Genomic DNA, 22167 nt, shown 5'->3' on the forward strand with positions numbered 1-22167 from the left:
ACTTTAAAAGTTGGTCAGGCCTACAATTTATTCTGTCAAGTTGTTTTTGCCGTAAACAAAATGATTTCCCCCCAGTTGTTTTATCGATTTTATCGATTTAGTATTGTCTTTAGTGTTCTAAAGTTATAACAGAAGGATGGTATATTTTTGTACGCATGAAATTAATCATATATACATGTACTATCACCTAGGTGATTAATTTTATTGAATATATATTCATCAGTTCATGAAAAACATATTTTCTTTCCTATTTTGAAATGATGTACTAGTTCGCACATGTACCAAAAATAGCACACTGATGGTATGCTTGGTCTATTAATTTCTTTTCAGAATTGATTAATTTCATTGGTATATTTTTGGTTTTAGTCTTGCAACGTTGTAATAAATACATGATATTTGTCTGCTGTTTTGTACATGTGCACATTTAAACTACTAAAGCTTATTTCTTGATTCCAAAATGTGCACCATGCAAACTTTCTTCTTTTATCAATGCTTTGATATAGAACTGGGTACTGATGAATCATCACTGTGAGATATTCTGCCTTCACTCTCATTGATAAGATAATTATGTTTGAAATTTGATTATGTTTCACATTGGCCAATGGAGCCTGATCAGTTTTAATAGTACGTATAAAATCAAATATAGAACTTGTTCCCAGTATTGTGACCCCATCGTACATCCACCACCCGCGGCCATGGTGTGAGCAAATTTGAATCCGCATTACTCTAGGATGCTTGCATATTAGATCTTAACATGCCTAATGAAAGCCCTACTGTTCCTGAGATGAGTGTTCCTATATGGTGTAAACTTTGATCTCCTATTGTGGATCCACCCTACGAACAGAATCATTGTTTGAAGAATGTTGAATCTACATTCTTAAAGGAATCTGTCACATTTTAGTTTCGTCAGGCCCACTTGTTCTTGGGGACAGGATTATAGTTCTCTTGAGCTTTTCTAGTCATATCTTTCTTTGTTTATCTGTCCGCCCGTCCGTCTGTCCGTAAACCTTTAATATTTTCATCTTGTTATATTGTTGAATATTGGTAATCGTTGGCTGTCAAAATGCACTCGCAATCTTATGCATTTTCACAGCCAACTCGTGCCAGTATTCACCAACATAAGTTCAATAACCCTGTAATATTGGAATATCCAGCAATTTGATTAATTAAGATAAATAGCAGGACCACACTTAATGACATCTACATGCAAATGTTCCCAAGTTGATTGAATTCTAGTTTTTTGTTATGCCCCTGCGACTATAGTCGGGGCATATCGTTTTGTCGTTTTTTCTTTGTCTGTCTGTCCGAAACTTTAACCCTGCTTATAACGTTTGAGTTGTAAGTGTCAGATGTTCCATTTGCATATTATGTGTGGCATGATTTTTTCTTTTGTAGCAAAGTTTTTAATCTTGTTATCTTTACCTTGGACTTTGGTCTATTTTACAGAAAACTTAACCTATTTGATATTTCTTGGCACTATATTCAACTAAATTTATATTTAGTAAAAATTTTAACTTAAGTCTATTTTCAGTTTATGATCGTGGGGCCTGATATTGAAGGGGAAATCAAATATGTATGGGCAAAACAATGAATCACTTCCAAAATATCAATTAAGATATTCGTTAAAATTCGTCAACAATTATATATATATATATATATATATATATATATATATATATATATATATACAAAGCACTAAAATGACCAACGACACAAACAACCAGATTGTCAAATTTTCGGGACGACCCCTCCCTTCTCCAGGACAAACGAAAAGAATTACATAATGTGGCCAATATCAGCAGAGAATAATAACAAAAACTACATATGAATACAGGGGATGCTTACTCCTCCTAGGCACCTGATCCCACCTCTGGTGTGTCCAGGGGCCCGTGTTTGCCCAACTATCTATTTTGTATTGCTTGTAGGAGTTATGAGATTGATCACTGTTCGTTATCTTCACCTTGCATCTAGCACTACAACTACACTAATCTACAAACGTATTTACAATGCAGACTACATGTTTTTTGGTCTTTAAGCTTGCCAATCAATGTTAAAAATTAAAAATGGAGCGAATTAGGACATGCCTTATTCGTCCAAAGAGCTGATCTAAAATCAATATATATATATATATATATATATATATATATATATATATGGGTTCAACCCCGGGTAGGGAGGAAGTGGATATCCAAATAAAGTGAAATTTTCTGTGGTTTATATTAAATATTTCTTCACTTAGGGCAGTTATGTTCATTTAAGAGTTCATTGCTATCACTGTGCTTTCTATATATATATATATATATATATATATATATATATAGGTGTACATTTATTATGCTATATATCTCAATCATGTTGCGCGGTTAATAATTGAAATTCTATTTTTTCTTTTCCGATCATGACAGTAAACAATGAACAAACTTGTATAATAGTATAAATATTTTAATCCCTTAAAGGTTTTTTTTTTTTAATTTTAAATTATTGCCTAAAAATCCCGAGAATAGATTTTCCCCGTTATAATACTAACCATGCATAATGCCATATATCTCCGATTTCCACAAACAATTGGTCGAATTATATAGGTTTTATGCCCGATGATAATGTAAAATGTCTTCACACTTGAGCGATGCATTGAAGTGTGACGGACTGGATAAATTATTCAAATGGTCAGAATCTCTTTTGATTGCTCAGCGAATTACCAGTAATGGTGAATTCTTTATATTGCCACCACGGGCACTGGCAGTTAATGGTAAATAATAGAGTTTATGAAATAAACTAATTTTTGGCAAACTGTAGGCTTGTATATCTTATTAGAGTTATCTCTCTTGTACTGTTCATGTTTAGTGCAAGGGGAGGTAATTTTGATTGTTGAGTTAATCAACTTTGCATATAGAGGGAGCATATTGGCGCATTCTAGAAATTTCTAAATGAATGGCTGGACAAGTCCAGAGTAAACAAAATTTCATTTCTGAAGATCATTAGGGCCTATAGCCAGAGCACATGTAAGTCAATTTGTGTTGCATATATCTGAGTGTACCTGTTTGAGTGTCATCGGATGCTAACCAGAGTTAACCTGGGACTGATATAGGTAAACATTAATTCGATATTACCGAGGAAATCGGCATGGATGTTGTAGTCATTGGAAGTTCCCACGTGAAACGTTTACGATCCTATATGCAGAGCAAACTTGAGCTCAAAAACTTTAACTTGAATAATGTAAATGTTAAAACACACTTGTATGGGATAAGCGGGGGAAACATTACAAATTCAAGGGATGTGAAGAAATTGAATTCATTCATCAACACTGTGGGAGCGTCGCCCAAATGCCTGATAATTCAGATTGGGGGGAATGATATGGACTCCCTAGATATTACGCCCCAGGAAGTGATTTTTAAACTCATTGCGATGGCACAGGTGTGGAAAGTGCGATATAACTTCAAACAAGTGTTTGTGTGTCAACTGTTGCCAAGGGAAGTAACTCGTGTGGTACAACCTTCGCAATACAATGAGAACGTGAGAGAGGTAAACAAGTTACTAAAGGCAGAATTGTCTCGCGCACCAAACAGTGCCATAACATACTGGAAAATCAAAGGGGTGAAGAAATCTATGGATAGTAATTATGTAGACGGGGTACACTTCAATTGGCAGTTTGGCATGCCAAAATATTTTCGGAACATTAGAGGGGCCATCCTGACAGCTATACGACACAATTAAGTTAAGTATAACATGATGGGTTTTTGCCCCGCCCCTAAGACCAAAGGGTGCAGGTATTCTGAAATTTACGATGTATGTCCTCCTTGTTCTAAAGATGTTTAATACAAAATTTGAAATGAATTGGAATAATAGCTATCGAGACGTTACGCATTTCTATTGTTCATACATTTAATAACTGACCATTTTGGCCCCACCCTGATACCAAAACCCCTACTCCTGGGATCATCAAATTTACAATTTTGGTCAAGGGCTCTGTGCTTTTTTCTAAATATCCATTCAATGGTTTTCAAATAAATATCAATAGCACTAAAGAAGATATTATTTAAGTGTTTACACATATACATGATATAGTAGGTTTGGTCCCGCTCTGGGGTCACAATTTACAAGTATGATAGGGAACTTCCTGCTCTACATCATTATGCATTTAGTTTGTCTTTCAGTTCTAGAGAATTTTCTTTTTGAAAAGTTTTCAAGTTTGTGCATTTTTGTCCCGTGCCTAAGGCCTCGTGGATGCAGGAATCCTGAAACTTACAATTTATGTCCAGCTTGTTCCAAAGACCTTCCTACCAAATTTGAAAAGAATTGAAATGATAATTATCAACAAAAAGTTAAAATTTCTATTGTTTGCACATTTGATAACTGAGCATTTTGGCCCCACTTTAATACCAAAATCCCCACCTCAGGGATCATCAACTTTACAGTTTTAGTATAAAAAAAAACTACCTGCTTTTTTTTCTAAATATCTTTTTAATTTCAATATAGTATCAATAGCACTAAAGAAGATGTTATTCAAGTGTTTTACACATCAACACTATATAGTAAGTTTGGCCCCACCTTGGAGTCAGAACCAATACCCCGGGGTTTATGAAATGTACTATTTTGGTAGAGGACTTCTTTCTCTAAATCACCATGTGATCACTGTTCGTTATCTTCGCCTTTCATGTGTGTGGTTCTTGAGAAGAAACGTTTTGAAAATTGGTAACTTTTGGGCAGTTTTTGTTCCGCCCCTAGGCCCCAGGGGTGTAGGACTCCTGAAATTTACAATTTATGTCCCCTTGGTCCCAAAGATGCTTCATACCAAATTTTAAAAGAATTGGAATAATAGTTATCAAGAAGTTGAAAATGTTCAGTTGTTAACGCATGACGACGGACGAAAACCAATTGCAATAGGTCAATTCAGGTGGCCTAAAAATCTTCTCAAGAACCATTGGGCCAAAGAAGTATACATTTGCATGATAGTTTTTTGACAAAGTGCAGATTAGAGTTTGTTAAAATCATGGCTCCAGTGGTAAGAACCACTGGATCAGGGAAGCATAAATTTACATGAAAGCATCCTGACATTGTGTATTCAGGTTTGTTAAAATCATGGCTCTCAGGGGGTAGGATGGGGCTACAGTAGGGGATCAAAGTTTCACATACATATATATAGGAAGAAAATCTTTAAATATCTTCTTTTCAAAATCCACTGGACTATGAAAGTAATAAATTTACATGAAAGCTTGCTGACATAGTGCAGATTCAAGTTTGTTAAAACCAAGGCCCCCGGGGACCTTAGTTTACTAAGAGATCTTAAGTATTTTTTCAGAATTCTTATTTAATTTATAACACTTCTGGCATATGTAGTCGCCCAGTATGCTTGAATTTTCTTCTTTACAGGTGTTACTATTTGCATGAGGGGTAAATATAGGGTAGAAAGAAGTAAAGTTCAGGCCTATTCCCACGTTATAACCTAAAGTACATCGAAACAATCAATGGATAATGTAGATATAGTATCAGGGGTAAGATCAAAAGATCGATTTCAGATGAAACACAAAATTCATTTAGGAGGATTGATTGATGAAATATTGTTTTACGTCTCTCTCTAGAATATTTCACTCATATGGAGACGTCACCATTGCCGGTGAAGGGCTGCAAAATTTAGGCCTATGCTCGGCGCTTATGGCCATTGAGCAGGGAGGGATCTTTATCGTGCCACACCCGCATTGACACAGGACCTCGGTTTTCGCGGTCTCATCCGAAGGACCGCCCCATTTAGTCGCCTCTTACGACAAGCAAGGGGTTACTAAGGACCTATTCTAACTCGTTTGGGGGAGGGGGTCTCGATGAAAATTATGTGAATTTATTATTTTGTTAAAAATTCAGCTATTGATCTCGTCCCGAAACGTAAAAAATAATTAGAAAATATTTTTCAATCATAATTCTCTGAAAATAGATTCGATATGCAAGAGCTTGTTCTGGGTATAGTCAGTTTTTAAATCGAGGTAAGCTACTGACAAACAAGTTGATGGTACAGGGATTTCAACAGTCTCGATTGAAGTCAGCATTTCGCAAATTCTATGGTCGTTATAACGATCTAGTTCGTCAATACAACCTTGCATTGGGTCAAATGCTGTCTGACGTGTTTCATACGGATTGTTAAGCCGTTGTTGGCACACTGATTTTGACTGCGGATAACTCCGTTTACCTATCATGATATGGGGCTCACGGCGGGTGTGACCGGTCAACAGGGGATGGTTACTCCTCCTAGGCACCTGATCCCATCTCTGGTGTGTCCAGGGGTCTGTGTTTGCCCAACTATCTATTTTGTATTGCTTGTAGGAGTTATGAGATTGATCACTGTTCGTTATCTTCACCTTGCATTCAACAAGAGGACCAATGGCACATTTCTCACCTGAGTCAACTACCCCCGGGGAATATGAGCTTTACAAAATTGAATTTGCATTGTGTCAGGAAGCTTTCATGTAAATTTCATTAAAATTTTCAAATATATATGTTAGTATGTAAAACTTTCATCCTCTATTGTGGGGGTAAGATGTGGCATCCTACCCCCAGGGGGCCATGATTTTTACAAAATTTAATCTTCACTCTGTCAGAAAGCTTTTATGTAGATGTAAACTTCTTTGACCCAATAGTTATTGCAAAGAAGATTTTCTCTATATACATGTATTAGTATGTAAAACTTTTATCCCCAATAGTGACCCTATCCTACCCCAGGCGGCCATGATTTTAACAAACTTGAATCAGCACTGTGTCAGGAAGCTTTCATGTAAATATCAGCTTTTCTAGCCCTGCGATTATTCAGAGGAAGATTTCTAATGATTTTCCTAATATATTTGTATGTAAAACTTTTCTCCCCTATTGTGGTCCCATCCTAACCTCGGGGATCAGGAGTTTAACAAACTTGAATCTGCACTATGTCACGAAACTTTCATGTAAATATAAGATGTTTTGGCTCAGTGGTTCTTGAGAAGATTTTTAAAGATTTTCCATATATATTTGTATGTAAAACTTTGTTCCCCTATTGTGGCCCCATCATACCCCCGGGGGCCATGATTTTCACAAACTTGAATCTGCATTATGTCAGGGAGCTTTGATGCAAATGTCAGCTTTTATGGCTCAGTGGTTCTTGTGAAGAAGATTTTTAAAAAAAATTCCTATATATTTGTATGCAAAACTTTGATTCCCTATTGTGACCCCATAATTCCTCCGGGGGCCATGATTTTAACAAACTGAAATCTGCACTATGTTTGGAAGCTTTCATGTAAATCTCAGCTTTTCTGGCTCATTGGTTCTTGAGAAGATTTTTAAAAGATCTCACCCTATTTTTGCATTTTTGTGATTATCTCCCCTTTGAAGGAGACATAGCCCTTCATTTGAACAAAATTGAAAGCCCAATATCCAAGCATGCTTTTAATCAAGTGTGGTTGAAATTGGTTCAGTAGTTCTGAAGAAGAAGTCGAAAATGTAAAAAGGTTTACAGACGGACGGACAAACGACGGATGATAGGCGATCAGAAAAGCTCACTTGAGGTTTCAGCTCAGGTGAAACAACGGCTCAGTTATAAGTTTATACTCATGATATTATTACAATAATGCGATATATTTCACTCAAATAATCAATTACGTATGACAAAATCAACATCCATTTGTGAAGTTCCTTAATAAAGTTAAAGACACAACGTGTATTTGAAACATCTGAAACTTATAATAAGAATGCATTTCCCAAAATTATTGTAGAAGTATGGATTCTTCTCATTTGAATATTTAAGAAATTGAAGGAAGACGAAGATATTTTGAATTTTAGAATTCAGAGTACACAGTAGGTATTCGTTATGCAGTGAAAACTGCCTGATTCGATACCTCTGTAACCCGTTTTACTGGACATCCTGACTCTTAATTTCATTCTCAATTCTATATTATTATTGTTTACATTGTTTATCCAATACACTGAAAAATTCAACAAAAAGTGTTTCCTAGTGTATGTCGGATTAGATAAGTTTCAATGTATACACCAGTATCGGACCTGACTCTCAGTAGTATGTGAATGATGTCAAGCTTTGAATACATCAAATTCGTAATGATATCACGGTATCCCTTACATTAGATATACCTGTAGATGAAAGCCTAAAGAGATCGTTACACACAAATGATACTTACATTGAACTGTTATTTTCACTTGTGTAGAAGATACAGTTCCTTCAATTCCACTTGCTTCACATTTATAGTTTCCAGAATTCCATCTATAGGATCTAATATTTAAGGTCTTGTGTTGTTGATGAGACAGCAGTTGCCCATCTTTATACCACGATGTCTTACATTCTGGATTGCAGTCTGTTGAACATGTCAGCCAAGTACTGGGATCCCTTTCTCTCAGAACAATTGCAGCATCAGCATTTCTCCTGACCTTCATAATGCTGACGTTTCTTGGTCCATCTTTCATGATCAAAAATGTGTTTTAGATTTATTCACATACATGTATCAACTATAATAGTATATAAAGACAAACGAACGCAAATAATAACGCCCCAGTCTTTCATAGACATGTAGTGAATTATGTTTAATTTTCCTGATCATTAGATATTGATCTGAATATTGCTAAATGATCGAACACCGGGGTGACCTTTCGTGCTACCGACATAGTACCCACTGTAGACGCACATTTGTCCGCGGGGTCATTATTCTGTGAATAAATTATATTTCCAGATTAGTCCGCAAGGTCACAATTTCGCGGATGTGGTAAAACAGACTTGTATTCTATCGTTTCATTATCCCTGTATTGTTTTTCAATTTAACAACAATATATTCCTGGTTGATCTGCCGTTTATAGGGATTCACCTTGAATTGTATATATACATGTAGAGTCGACGATACGTTTAACTAGAAACAAAGGCTTTGTAATACATTGATATATTTTATTCTATAGTAAAGTTGATAAAATCCAAGTCGTTAGTACTCAAGTGATTTGGGCTGTATATAGCTGTTCATCTCTAGTTGTCAGTGATTGAGAGTTTGTCACAAACAAAACACGCCATGATAGGAGACACCTGATCGGTACTGGTTAAAATCAGGTCTCGGTCTTCGGTTATCAAACTTTACGATGCTCGTACTCAAACTCAGCCATGTTTGTTTTGAGTACAACTCAAACAGCTACAAAGCATACTCGAAAAATCTTGAGCATGCACTTAATTTGAGTATGAAAATTATTCTATAAAAGTTTTATATCCTTCACTGTTGAGTATAAGTACAATTTAGAGCACGGAATTTGAGTATGAAAACATGCTTCAAAAAGTTTTATAACCTCCAGGCCGATAGGTACTGATTTAAACCCGGTCTCGGTTAAAAACATTGTGATACAATTTGCACGTTGTACTCATTATCTAGAGAAAGAAACATGACTCACAGAGAATGGCCAGTTGAAGGTTTTCATGTGATTCGGTGTTGTCAGATAATTTACATTTATAAATTCCGTCATCTGAAATAAGCGCTTGTCGACTTGGAAATATGCTCTGATTAGTGTGAATCGTATTGTAGACCTCGGAATTCCTCAGAACCATGATTGTAGAAGAATTACAGCCTTCATAGTTACAGTCAATGGTACACACAACATTGGATGGAAAGTTACGGTTTACCTCAAGTGAAATCGTCTTCTCTATGGATGATAACCTGACAGTCATATCTGTAATATTCATATCATTCAGGTAATTCTCATTTTCCAATCATGCTTCACTGTTTTTGTAAAGATAAAACTTATGTAGTAAACGTAAATTTTGATTAGATATATTCTGCAATATAATAAGTATCATTGATGTTTGACGTACATTTGATATGAAGTCTGACTGTGTTAGAAGACTTTACATTAATCCCCCGCACAGACTTCCTGGCTGCGCAGCTGTACTGCCCCGAGTTTGTCCGATCCATGGTGAGCACTTTCGTCTGTCCGGAATATAACGAGCGTCCGTTGCGATATAACGTCCAATAGTTACATCGTGGATTACAGTCAGCATTACAAGTGATGGTTATTTTTCCATCCCCTTCCCATAATTCCTCACGGTCGCTGGTTAACTGAATTGTCACATTGGTGGGTCCATCTAAATATAAAACTAGCTGAATGTATGGCTCTTTGCTACACAATCATACCAAAAACCGTATAAAATCACTCTGTTAAACTTGAAGTAGCCTCTTGACTGGTTTCCAATGCAAATCAACGAGTTTTCATCTTTCGTAACATTATTTCTTCAGTTTATTGTAAATTTAACCTATACAAATTATTACTTCTTTAATGTTTTCTCTGACTACTTTCCTGTTATTAAACTCATTTCAATCCCTCTGCCCCTGTCACAAGCTTTAAAGAAGTGGTTAATGGGCCACATCGCTCACACAAGTTACCTTGGCCATTGTTCATCTTTTGAGAGTTTTAAAGGTGTTTTATCAATCTATATTTTCATGAAATATTTTTACCATACATTGACCCACATAACCAGAAATATGTTGGACATTATTATTCATGAGCTGTGACGTCATAATCAATATTGCTTTCAATGACGTTTGAATGCACATGTATGTGACGACGTCGTGAATACGGTATTTTTAATAAACAAGCTATTTAGAGTTCTATGACTATGAGAAAGAAAAACGAGGAGAATACATAATTCAATAGGCTAATAACTACTGGTATGTACATGTAGATTCATCTCTTAAAATATTGTTCGAACTTAAAAAGATTTCAAAAGGACAAGGTACAGTTTTAGCCAAAATCTGCACTGTCAAGAAAATTTAACAAAATACTAAATCTGGTATTTTATAATGTGTCATTTATGAAAATGACAATTGTTATCCTTTATCTACCATAGCAGCTGTCATATAATCAACGGAAAACTCTATATTAAACTGTCGACGTCACCAACTTTGACATTAATTTTGACGTAATATACAAGAGTTCTCCCCAAGCGATGTTTTGAGTAGGGACAATTGTATCACACATAGAAGTATTAATTTTTAACAAATGCGAAATTATTGGTTTTTGTACTGATTTGAATGGGTATTAAATGGAAATTGAAACCACATCAGATATGCCGCGTAGGGGCAAAAACTGCAGGTATTCGCGGAAAGCTTTTCTGGTGCGGAAATATACTGGTCCGAACATCAAGTCAAAGAAACATTTATATACCGGTAACAGCGATTTCTTATCTCTGTCTCCAACTTTCTTTATTGTGGCGGATTTTAAGAAAATATGTGTTTATATTTGTTAGAGTCTTGCCTGCATTCGAAAAAAAAAATGACGACATCAAAAGTGGCTCAAATTCAAATCATTGAATTGTATGCGAAGTTTGGGTTATCACCAATGTAATTCTTCACGAATCGGAACACTATGGAATCCATCGGTATTTGTATTTAATTGATTAAGAGGGCAGTACTACACTAGGCCTATATGCATGGATCACCCCCATCCCACATACAAACTACCGTTCCATCCATTTCCAAAGTGGTCTATGACAATAAACATAACTGGCAAGAATCAGTGAAGTTTAATATTCACAAATTGCACTAAATGCCAAACATCAAATGCAAATACACAGCAAACCAGCTGTTAAGTCACATACACCCCCTCCCTCTCTATATCTCTCTCATAGCTTTCTAAATTTAGACCTAGGGAAAATCTATTAATATGAACAGAAGTCTAGTGGAGTTATCGAACTTTAATAATATGTCACCTACCGGCAGATAGAATGATAAGTACATAAGTTCACTTCTTGGGTTAATAGTATTGTACTTTGGTTCGCCAGTGAAAAAGCACCGAGGTCGTCATTTTTAATCAAGCGAGGAACATTGAAAAATCAAGGAAGAATGTCGAAAACATTATCCAACGTTTATCTATGGAACAGTTTCTATAAATACCTTTAGGATTTTCCAAACAATGAGCAGACGATTTGTTATGTTTGTTTGAAGTTGACACTATGTAGCATTTTGCTATCTTTTTCTATGAAAAGTAATTGGAAATATGGTGATTTTCCGCCTCGTGTTTTAAATTGTTCTGGGAACCTTCACTTTTATACATGTACATATTTTATTGCCGTTTTTGGGAAACAGAAGTAATTCCTTTGTGAATGTAACTTCTCTTTAGGATTTTAGAAATTCAAGGTATGTAACATGGGCAATTGATGTTAAATATTTTTTCTTATATATTCCTTTGTATGGCAATCGGCTATCTGGAATTCAAAATGGCGAATTATGCAAATTAGCAAAACGGTAATATGTCTGGCAATGAACCTAGCCCCCAAAGAATCACAGCATAACTGAAAGTGAATTCACAAAATCTTACTGTTCTGGATACGTCCAATGTCATTAGGTCATTGCTCATAGTATGATTTGAAGATCCTGCCATAAGAAACCTATATACAGAACTTGAAATTTTGATTTTGAGATATTAAATAGGGAATATTTCTATTGATTGATTGATTTTATCTTGCTTAACGTCTCGCTCGAGAATTTTTCACCTATATGGAGACGTCACCAAGACAGGTAAAGGGTTTCAAATTTAGGCCTATGCTCGGCGCTTACGGCCATTGAGCAGCGAGGGTTCTTTAGCGTGCCACACCTACCGTGACACGGGTCATCCGTTTTTAAGATCATCTCCGAGGACCCGTGACATTCACACTTGATGCCGAGCGTTTGGCGATGGAACTAAGATTTCTATTGAAATTAGGTCAAACTTTCCATCAAGGTAACAAAGTAAAGCTTCACAAAATAAAAAGATCTTGCAATAAAATCATATATACAAAATATGAAAGGCTTACCTTACAAAGTTCAGGAGGTATTGGATAGGTCATAATTTTTTTAAAGAGTAGGTCAAACTCCAAGGACAAAAGGTCACATACCATTGTATGCAAGGTCTTGCTATAAAGAATCTATATACAAATTATGAAAGCCCCATCTAAAATATTTCGGAATATATTTGATAGGTTATCTTTTCTTAAAAGTATGTCAAATTCCGAATTCAAGGTCAAAATGAAAGGTCTATCTTAAATATTTCAGGACATATTGTATAGGCCAATTTTTTTTTATCAAAGGTGGGTCAATCTTCCAGGTCAAGGTCACAATATCACATACCAATGCATCACATGAAAGGGCTTTACGTAAAATATGTACAGTTAATATACAAAATATGAAATCCCTAGCTTAAATGGTGTAAGAGATATTTTTAAAGATATCTTCCATATATTGACATGTAACACTTTGATTTCCCATTGTGGCCCCACCATACAGTACAAGAAAGTGGCGCAAGAACAAAATAGTCCACCTCCACATACTAGACCAAAGGAAGTAAACAGATAAAGGTAACAAAAGTAAATACCAAAATACAATGTACTACAATATGTAAGTTATACACTAAGGGCTCTCAATTGCTGAAATTCCTTATTATAAATGTGATGCTAGATATCGGGTTTCAAAAATGGGAGGAGGAGGGGGGGGGTAAAATTTTATTTCCATATAAATTTATCAAATATCTGGTATTTTAGAAATTCGTATTTGTAATTATGTTCGGGTTCGACGTAAAATGGGCTCGGAATTCAATATGATCCATAACCAAGGCGAACTAGTTTAGTCTACATGTCCATAACGACATATGAAATGTAAATAACTTGCATATAAAACATTTTATGATATAAAATTGTATTTTTTGGTTTTGAAAATCAATGATGGTACGAACTGCAATGCTGACGTACTTTATGAAGCATGATTTTTTACCTGTGTTTAAAAATGACCCAGACGTGGGGGATGGTGGTGGTGTCATTTTTGAACGTTGAATACAGAACGGTGTGGGATTTAGACCCTAGACTGTTGAAAATTGGTTAATCCCTCGTATGACACAAAGAATATTGTTGGGTTAATCTTACACGAATACATAAGAAATAAAACCAATCTATGATTATATATTGTATTTAAAAGCCCTCGATTTTTCTATACTTTGTAGAGGCCTCCGTGGCCGAGTGGTTAGAGCATCGCGCTCAAAATCACACGACCTTTCACCTCTGTCGGCGCGGGTTCGAATCCCACTCGTGCCGGTAAGTGAGAAAGTTTCCCAGTTTACTTTCGGAAGGTCGGTGGTCTCTTCTCAGGTACATTGTGTCTGGGTTCTCTCTTCCACCAATAAAAACTGGGCGCCACCATATAACAGAAAAATATCGGAGAACATCAATTAATCAATCAATCTATTCTTTGTTTGACAGTCATGCATAGCACCAGGTTCATGATTTAAATGCGTGTTCGAATCTACTGATCTTCCATACAATCAGCAAGAGATAAATCACTGATGAATTGAAATAATCAAATAGAATAATCAAAACAAAAAGAACAGATTAATAAGTTTGAAGGAATACATATTTGATCACATCACCCTTCAGCAATAAACTCGCATCAAACTGATCCGACTTTTTGAGAGGCGTTACCGCGACAGGTAACTGATAGTCACCCCGCAATGGGAACACAGTACATCTGAGATACATGTGAAATACCGCGTTATATTCGCGGGAATGCAGTTACTATGGTGGACAGGTCAAACACCTCTAGTCCTAAGTAATGAAATTGACGAACTTACGGTGTATGGTAGGACCGTTTTGCAAAACGTATCGTAATCGTATATCTGAACTTCTTTTGTCGTAAGTCGTATCGAAACTCTTCAGTGCATGAGGCAATATAATTGAAGATATGTACCGCGCGAGACCCGACGCTCTGACGCGCAGAAACTGCTTCCCTAGTTCAGTCAAAAATATATGATTGCAGTTCGTTAATGACTGTAACAAACCAAATAATGGTCCCTCCATGCTTGTTGAGGGGAGGGGGGAATATGTTGGTGAATGATTGGTGATTAATGTACTCACCTTCAATTTATTTTCCCATTTCTTTCTCATATTTGAAATACTTATAATAAGTATGAATCCACCAAGGCATTGGATAGCACCGTGTGTAAAGTTTTATGGATATGTGGAAATATACACATATAGTTCGTGTGAAGGGGTGTGTTATAATAAGGAACTAATATGACATACATATTTTGTAAAACAAAAAAGCTTGAAATCCTCAGCATCGTTGGAAAAAAAATAACAGCCGTAAATTGACTGAAATATTGCCAAAAACTGCGTCAAAGCATAAATGATCAATCAATCATTGAATAAGCATGGTTTTTGCGAGAATGAAAGGTGAAGATAACGAACAATGATCAATCTCATAACTCCTATAAGCAATACAAAGTAGAAAATTGGGCAAACACGGACCCCTGAACACACCAGAGGTGGAATCAGGTGCCTAGGAGGAGTAAGCATCCCTTGTCGACCGGTCACACCCGCCGTAAGCCCTATATCCTGACCAGGCAAAGAGAGTTATCCGTAGTCAAAATCAGTGTACCAAGAACGGCCTAACAATCGGTATGAAACATGTCAGACAGCATTTGACCCAATAATAGGTTGTTTTGACGAACTAGATCGTTATAACGACAATGGAATTTACGAAATGCTGACTTCAATCGAGACTGTTGAAACCCCTGTACCATCAACTTGTTTGTTAGTAGCTTGCCTCGATTTAAAAACTGACTATACGCATAACAAGCTCTTGCATATCGAATCAATTGAGAGATATAAACACCATATGCAGGTGATAATGGAATATTGCTACATAAATATGGGAAGTTGACGATGGAGAAGCTGAAATCATCCCATTTGTCATACAGTTGAGTTGTCAGTTTGCCGTTAATGTCTACTTTCAATAAAATATCTAAGTATGAAGCAGAAATGGACGATTCTTTGTTGTCTTTTATTAAAAATGGAATTCAAAGCTAAGAAGAAAATCAGAAGCGATATACTACCGTATATGTTCAACATTTTTGTAGCTACAGATGTATGGCTCTCTTGAAAAACATCGGGACAGATCAGAGAGCCATAGATCCACCCCTTATACAATGTTCGATTAATGGCGCAGACAAATATGTGCACGGTTTAGGTCTTACATCTTCTCATATACACTGTATATGTTATTCAGATAAACGAAATTTGTAGAAAGCGGAATTCAGTTATAAGTTATTGAATAACATATTATGTAATAATGCATATATTAGCAAATGGCAAAAAGATGTAAAGAATGAATATACACATTGTAAGCAAGTTGAGACTACAAAACATTTGATTTACGAATGTGATAATGTTTTAAATATATGGAACACTGTTAGCTGTTATCTATCCTTCAAAGTTCAATGGAAACACATTGTTGTTGGATTTTTTTCTAGATCTTGGATTTAGACCAAAAATAATAATTGTAAACATGTATGATATGAAGGGGCGAGTTATCTCAAGAGAGGGGGCGAGTTGTCCCGAATAGGGGGTGAGTTGTCTTGAGGACAAGTTGCCTTAGGGGCGAGTTGTCCCGAAGAGGGGGCGAGTTGTCTTGAGGGCGAGTTGTCTTGGGGGCGAGTTGTCCTGATACCCCAGTAAAGACATAATCATGAACATTATACCCTTTGATCAAGAATTTAAATCAAGAGGGGGGGGGTGCATGTGAAAGTAAAGTATTAGCCAAAATAATCAGCCATTTCGAGTGTCAAATCTGGAGTTCTCGTATATATATCTTTGATAGTGGTACAACAAAACACACATAATTTCATGGGTAATTTCATAATTTTAATGAGTTATGCGAAAGTATCGGCGTTGTGTTCCAGGGAGGTAAACGGGGAGCACCGACCGTGGGTTTCCGACGATGTTGACAATGCAAATTTCCAGGAGTTTGTCAGACCGTGTGAACCTAGGTGATGACCATGTCTTTTGTATATGCCAAGAACCAGCCCATGGAATTATGATTCATTGTACAAATGAGGACTGTCCGAATGAGTGGCACCACTTTCCGTGCATGAACATTCGCAGGAAGCCTAGGGGCACTTGGATTGGCCTGTCTCCAAACCCTGAAATTTGCACTTTGTCATATATCAGTCAATGACTACAATTCCATTCATGCAATAAGTGATTGTAAAAATTGCTAAATCTCTTTGTGCATTTAGATAGTCAGGATTTGATTTTTATTTTTATTTATGGATAATAATTGACTAAATTCAATGTTTATGAATTCTGAACTGCATTGTTTATAACAAATAAATGTTTCATGTTGAATATGATGAAATCAAAACATAACCTCATATTTCATCATACTCTGAGTACAAAATGATAATCACTGATTCTTATGACATGTGATTAAGCAGATTGAAAACACCTTTCACTGTGTGTACAATAATCAGAATACAAAATGCTGCCGAGCTATCAAGCTTGGTTGGAGATTACAAATTGAAGCAACAATTACTATCACTGAACCAATGTGTGGAACCATGTCCATTGGCATGACACGACCAATGGCCCTTTCCACATGAATTCTGACTCTGGCAAGTTGTCTTGTTTTTTCAATGTCCTTTTGGCTAAATTGGGATTTTCCTCTTGTAAATGCAGGGATTTTAAGAGTTGCTCCTCTGTCTGCTAGTTCATCACTAATTAAAAGAACCCGATCCGCTAGTACAGCATCACCAAATTCTAGTCTCTACAGCTCAGTAGCTAAGTACTTCGGTACTAACTTGAAAATACGGATGCATATTTAATTGCTGTGATAAAATTTAGAAATTCATTTCAAAATTAAGGATTATCTCCCTCATGCATAGCTCTTATCTTTACACGAATTTGACTCCACTTTTTCGGCACTATGTTTTCCCCTAAAATAGCTCTTAGGGCCTACAAGTTTACCGTTATTTCGGATTTCAAAAGTTTCGGTTGAGCATCACCGAAGAGACATTATTTGTCGAAATGAGCATCTGGTGCATCAAAATTGGTACCGTATAAGTTTTACATAAGGGATTATCTCCCTCATGCATAACTCTTATCCTTATATGAATTTGACTCCACTTTTTTGGCACTCTGTTTTTACCTAAAATAGCTCTTAGGGCCTACACGTTTACTGTTATTTCGGATTTCAAAGGTTTCGATTGAGCATCACTGAAGAGACATCATTTGTCGAAATGCGCATCTGGTGCATCAAAATTGGTACCGTATAAGTTTTACATTAGGGATTATCTTCCTCATGCATAACTCTTATCCTTATATGAATTTGACTCCACTTTTTTGGCACTCTGTTTTTACCTAAAATAGCTCTTAGGGCCTACACGTTTACTGTTATTTCGGATTTCAAAGGTTTCGATTGAGCATCACTGAAGAGACATTATTTGTCGAAATGCGCATCTGGTGCATCAAAATTGGTACCGTATAAGTTTTACATCTAAATTCAAAAATCCTGATCTTTGGATGATTACTTTATTCGACACTCTTCCTCCAAATGCTCTGGATAGAAAGGTTATGACACCTAACGGATTGGTAACAACTAGTAATTTGATGATATTGTTTTGTTTGTAGATGGTCCATATGGTGGTCCTAGCTGTTAAGTTTCCAGGGCGATTAATATAAATTTCAGTGCAGTCCACAATACATCTGTATTTCTTCAAGTTGCCCTTCACTATTTTGGGGCTTGCTTATGGTATATTATTTACTCCGCCAATATACAAACAAAAACACAACCTTGCTGTTACTGTGACAATGACAGCTTTATGACGGAGGATATAACAGTTTCACACACCAAACCGCTGGGCCGAATCAACGTTCAACAAGTTCATGCGAATCTTCATTAGCACAATGAGGAGAACATCTCCTGATGTCAAATATTGTTTCATTGGTAACACACTTGCAACAAAGTTCAAAATCCACATGAACACTGCATATGATGAAATACCTGTGTACATTGAAGTTAGATTGTCATTGTCCTTCAAGAAATTGGCACCAAAACGGATACTTTGGATTTCATGTTTGAAATTGTCGCATTCTTTCTGAAGGAACTGCATTTCTTGAAAAAAATGTTTATTCTGTGTCTTTAGCTCGGTGATTGTCATCAAAGAGTTTTCGTGAATGTTGTGTGTTTCATCATTCACAAAAGTTGTATCACTGTGAGGTTGAATCTGAGATATCTCAAAGAGGACATTTGCTGCTGAGGTTTTATGTCCTTGCTCAAAGACTTCAGCTTTCTCTGCACGATTTTGTTACCTATGGTATATGGCATCTGTAGAAACAATCTTTGAAGAATTGTAACCCATATGCAGATTTGGAACACAGTCCACATGTAGCTCGTCATCATCTTTCTTGCCTGTAAATAATTCAACATTTAAACATGTCACAATAGATACCGGTCTTCTTCTCCACAGATAGAGAAATAACTTTGCTAAATAGTTTTCATCTCATTTATTACTACAAGGCTGTAAAAACAAGTGGGGTGACATTGTTATATGTATTATCTATTCCACAATCATGGGACACGTACAATTTCAAGAATTAATCATTATAAATACATACCATACACATGTATGTACAGTATGTATACATATATGTACAATCCCATTAACTGTGATTTGTTGGATATTACAGAATTTACCATTTTGATTCCCGTGGGTTAGAATAGGTCCTCAGTACCCTTTGCTTGAGAGGCGACTAAATGGGACGGTCCTTCGGAAGAGACCACAAAAACCGAGGTCCCGTGTCACCGCAGGTGTGGCACGATAAAGATCTCACCCTACTCAATGGCTATAAGCGCCAAGCGCCGAGCATAGGCCTAAATTTTGCAGCTCTCACCGGCAATGGTGACGTCTCCATATAAGTGAAATATTCTTAGGTTGGACGTTAAACAATGTATAATCAATCATATTTGTATATATACATTACTTGATCTGATATCAGGAACATTGAATGAAAATAAGGACCAGGTAACTTACCTGTAATCAAATGACGCCCACTTATGCGCGAACTCACTGTAGGAGTCCAGTTATCTCGTTGGATAGCAGCGATCCATTTCCCCCTTTTCTCGACATTTGTGGGGATTCTGTGGAAGGCAAGGCTATTCTCGCTATTTTCTCTACTTGTACAACCAACAGGAAGTTAGCATAACAACATTTAAATTCACACAGGTATATACAGTACTCGCTTTCGCTTTGTTTGGGTTTCTGCCACCAGACTAAGATCACATGACTTTGTGACGTCAGAACGATTTGGTTCATTCAATAAATATCCACATAGGTAGAGAGAATACGCGATACTGTCAATTATTTTGTCTCCGCTACCAAGCATGTTTTGGTACTACTACATTCGCTTGAAACAATCTGAAAAGGTATCTTCAAACCAGGCTGATATTATTGTCATTCAGAAATGAGTCGTATTTAGCCATCAATAATTTGTATACAAGAGTTGCCCAAGTGACGCATAATTTTCGTAACTTCTTATTCTGAAGGCAGCTAAACTTTTCTAGTTATTCCATCGCCATCGAAGCAAATTTAAATAGATTTGCCTAGACAGTCGACATTACTATACATATATGTTCTAAGTAAAGAAATATTTAATATAAAGCACAGATACATTACAGTACCATTTTAAATAAAAACCTATGTCCTATCTTTTAGGAATACCAAAACGGTTGCTGTTCTATATCATGTGTAATAAAAAGTGTGTGTCCCATCTAAGAAATAAATGTTTATGTATTATCAATCATTATTATTGATACAAATAACATATAATGGCCTACATTTTGGCCGTTACCCCCCTTGCAACAGAAGTTGTGGGCCCGCTTACCTATGCGCTCCTAAGATTCACATAAATAGTATTAACAAAAAGTGTATAGTAAAGCTTATGTTACCATATTCTTTATTACGCTGAGCTTTAATAGGTTATACTGTATTGTATCTTTGACAAAAACCGGGTTTTATTCATTCGATTTTACGGTGAAAACTTGGACTTCGTCATTTTGTAGAGTTGGCGAGAGGAGGCGAGTGTGTTTGTTTGTTTGTTGGTATGTGTGTGTGTTAGATTAGTGTTTGGCGTTTATTTCTGTCGAGGCTTTAATGCAATTAATACCGAGAATTTCAGTAGTAATCTGTTTTAAAAACAACAGACAGCTAGAATTAAAAGCACAAAAGCAGCTTGTGATATAATCAGGCACTTAGCATCGTAAAAATAGAGTTCAACTTCATAACATTGCCTGAAAATGTTTGACAAGAGAAACCCAAATCTCGAGAGGGGGGGGGGGGCAGCAAGGGTTGATCTTTTAGTTCCATTCATTAGTTAAATTTACAGTTCCACTATCATTGATGACAATGCTCTGCACGTAAAAGTAGCCAACATTGCATGTAATGATAATATGAGGTTATATCCATTTTTGCTACGTGCCTGATAATTATTTTCGTGCTCATTTGAGTAATTGCAAGGAAAGCTGAAAGTTGACTTACACAAATTTTGACTTTCAAAATATTGAATCACACGTAAAAATATTTCAACAGGAATAGTACACGTGAGATGTCAAATAATTAACATGTTCTGTTTATTGACAGCTGATGGACATTTAACAACAAGTAGGATTGTCCAGTGTGAAATGATAAATTAATAATGTACATACCACGATATGCGTTGATTGCACATGCTCTTTTCAAGGATATTACATTGTTTTTAGTTGTCTAAAATATCTTGCGCGCCCTCTGGAATCAGGGGACATAACTCGCACATCATTGTGAACAAGAGGCTCACAGGCCTTATCAGTCACCTGAGTACTTGTGAAAAGTATCACTACTTCCAAGAGCTATGAAATCTAAAAAAAAAAAATTCCTGTTCTGAATATATAAAGTAAATTCTAATATTCAGTAACAATTTAAACCAAAGCGTGTTCTTAAAACTTCAATGCTCTCAAAAGTGCACACATTGATAAAGGCTTTACATAATATAATATGTGTATGAAATTTAAAAGATATCACTAATCTGGACCCATCCTAAAGTCAAAACCCCGAGTAGTGAAATTCACCATTTTTGTAAATCCTTTTCTCCTATTCCTAAGTATGCTATTAAATTTTATACAGTATCAGTAAAATTAAATAAGTATTTCAAATCATTATCATAATTTTAACACCATCTTGAAACCAAACCCTTACCCCTTGGATCATACAATTTACAATTTTGGTAAAGGACTTCCTACTTCTAAATATCCATATAGTTTAAATTTAGTGTCAACAGCAGTAAAAAGATGTCAATTCAACGTTTTACACGTAAACATTATATACTAAGTTTGGCCCCAC

The 22167-nt window shown here is 36.0% G+C and overlaps 1 protein-coding gene across 1 annotated transcript in view; it reads right to left on the reverse strand.

Moving 5' to 3' along the window:
- The window catches only part of LOC125679653 (hemicentin-1-like), a 41768-nt gene extending 19803 nt beyond the window's left edge, over window positions 1-21965 (reverse strand). The window contains exons 1-4 of the mRNA XM_056156199.1: window positions 21498-21965; window positions 9812-10081; window positions 9394-9669; window positions 8151-8426 (exon numbers count right to left, since the gene is read on the reverse strand). Coding sequence (XP_056012174.1) covers window positions 8151-8426; window positions 9394-9669; window positions 9812-9911 — 652 coding nt within the window. The 5' untranslated portion in view covers window positions 9912-10081; window positions 21498-21965. The remainder of the gene's footprint in view (window positions 1-8150; window positions 8427-9393; window positions 9670-9811; window positions 10082-21497) is intronic.
- Between the last annotated feature and the right edge of the window lie 202 nt (window positions 21966-22167).

Source organism: Ostrea edulis, chromosome 2 (assembly GCF_947568905.1).
Source record: "Ostrea edulis chromosome 2, xbOstEdul1.1, whole genome shotgun sequence".
Lineage (NCBI taxonomy): Eukaryota > Metazoa > Mollusca > Bivalvia > Ostreida > Ostreidae > Ostrea > Ostrea edulis.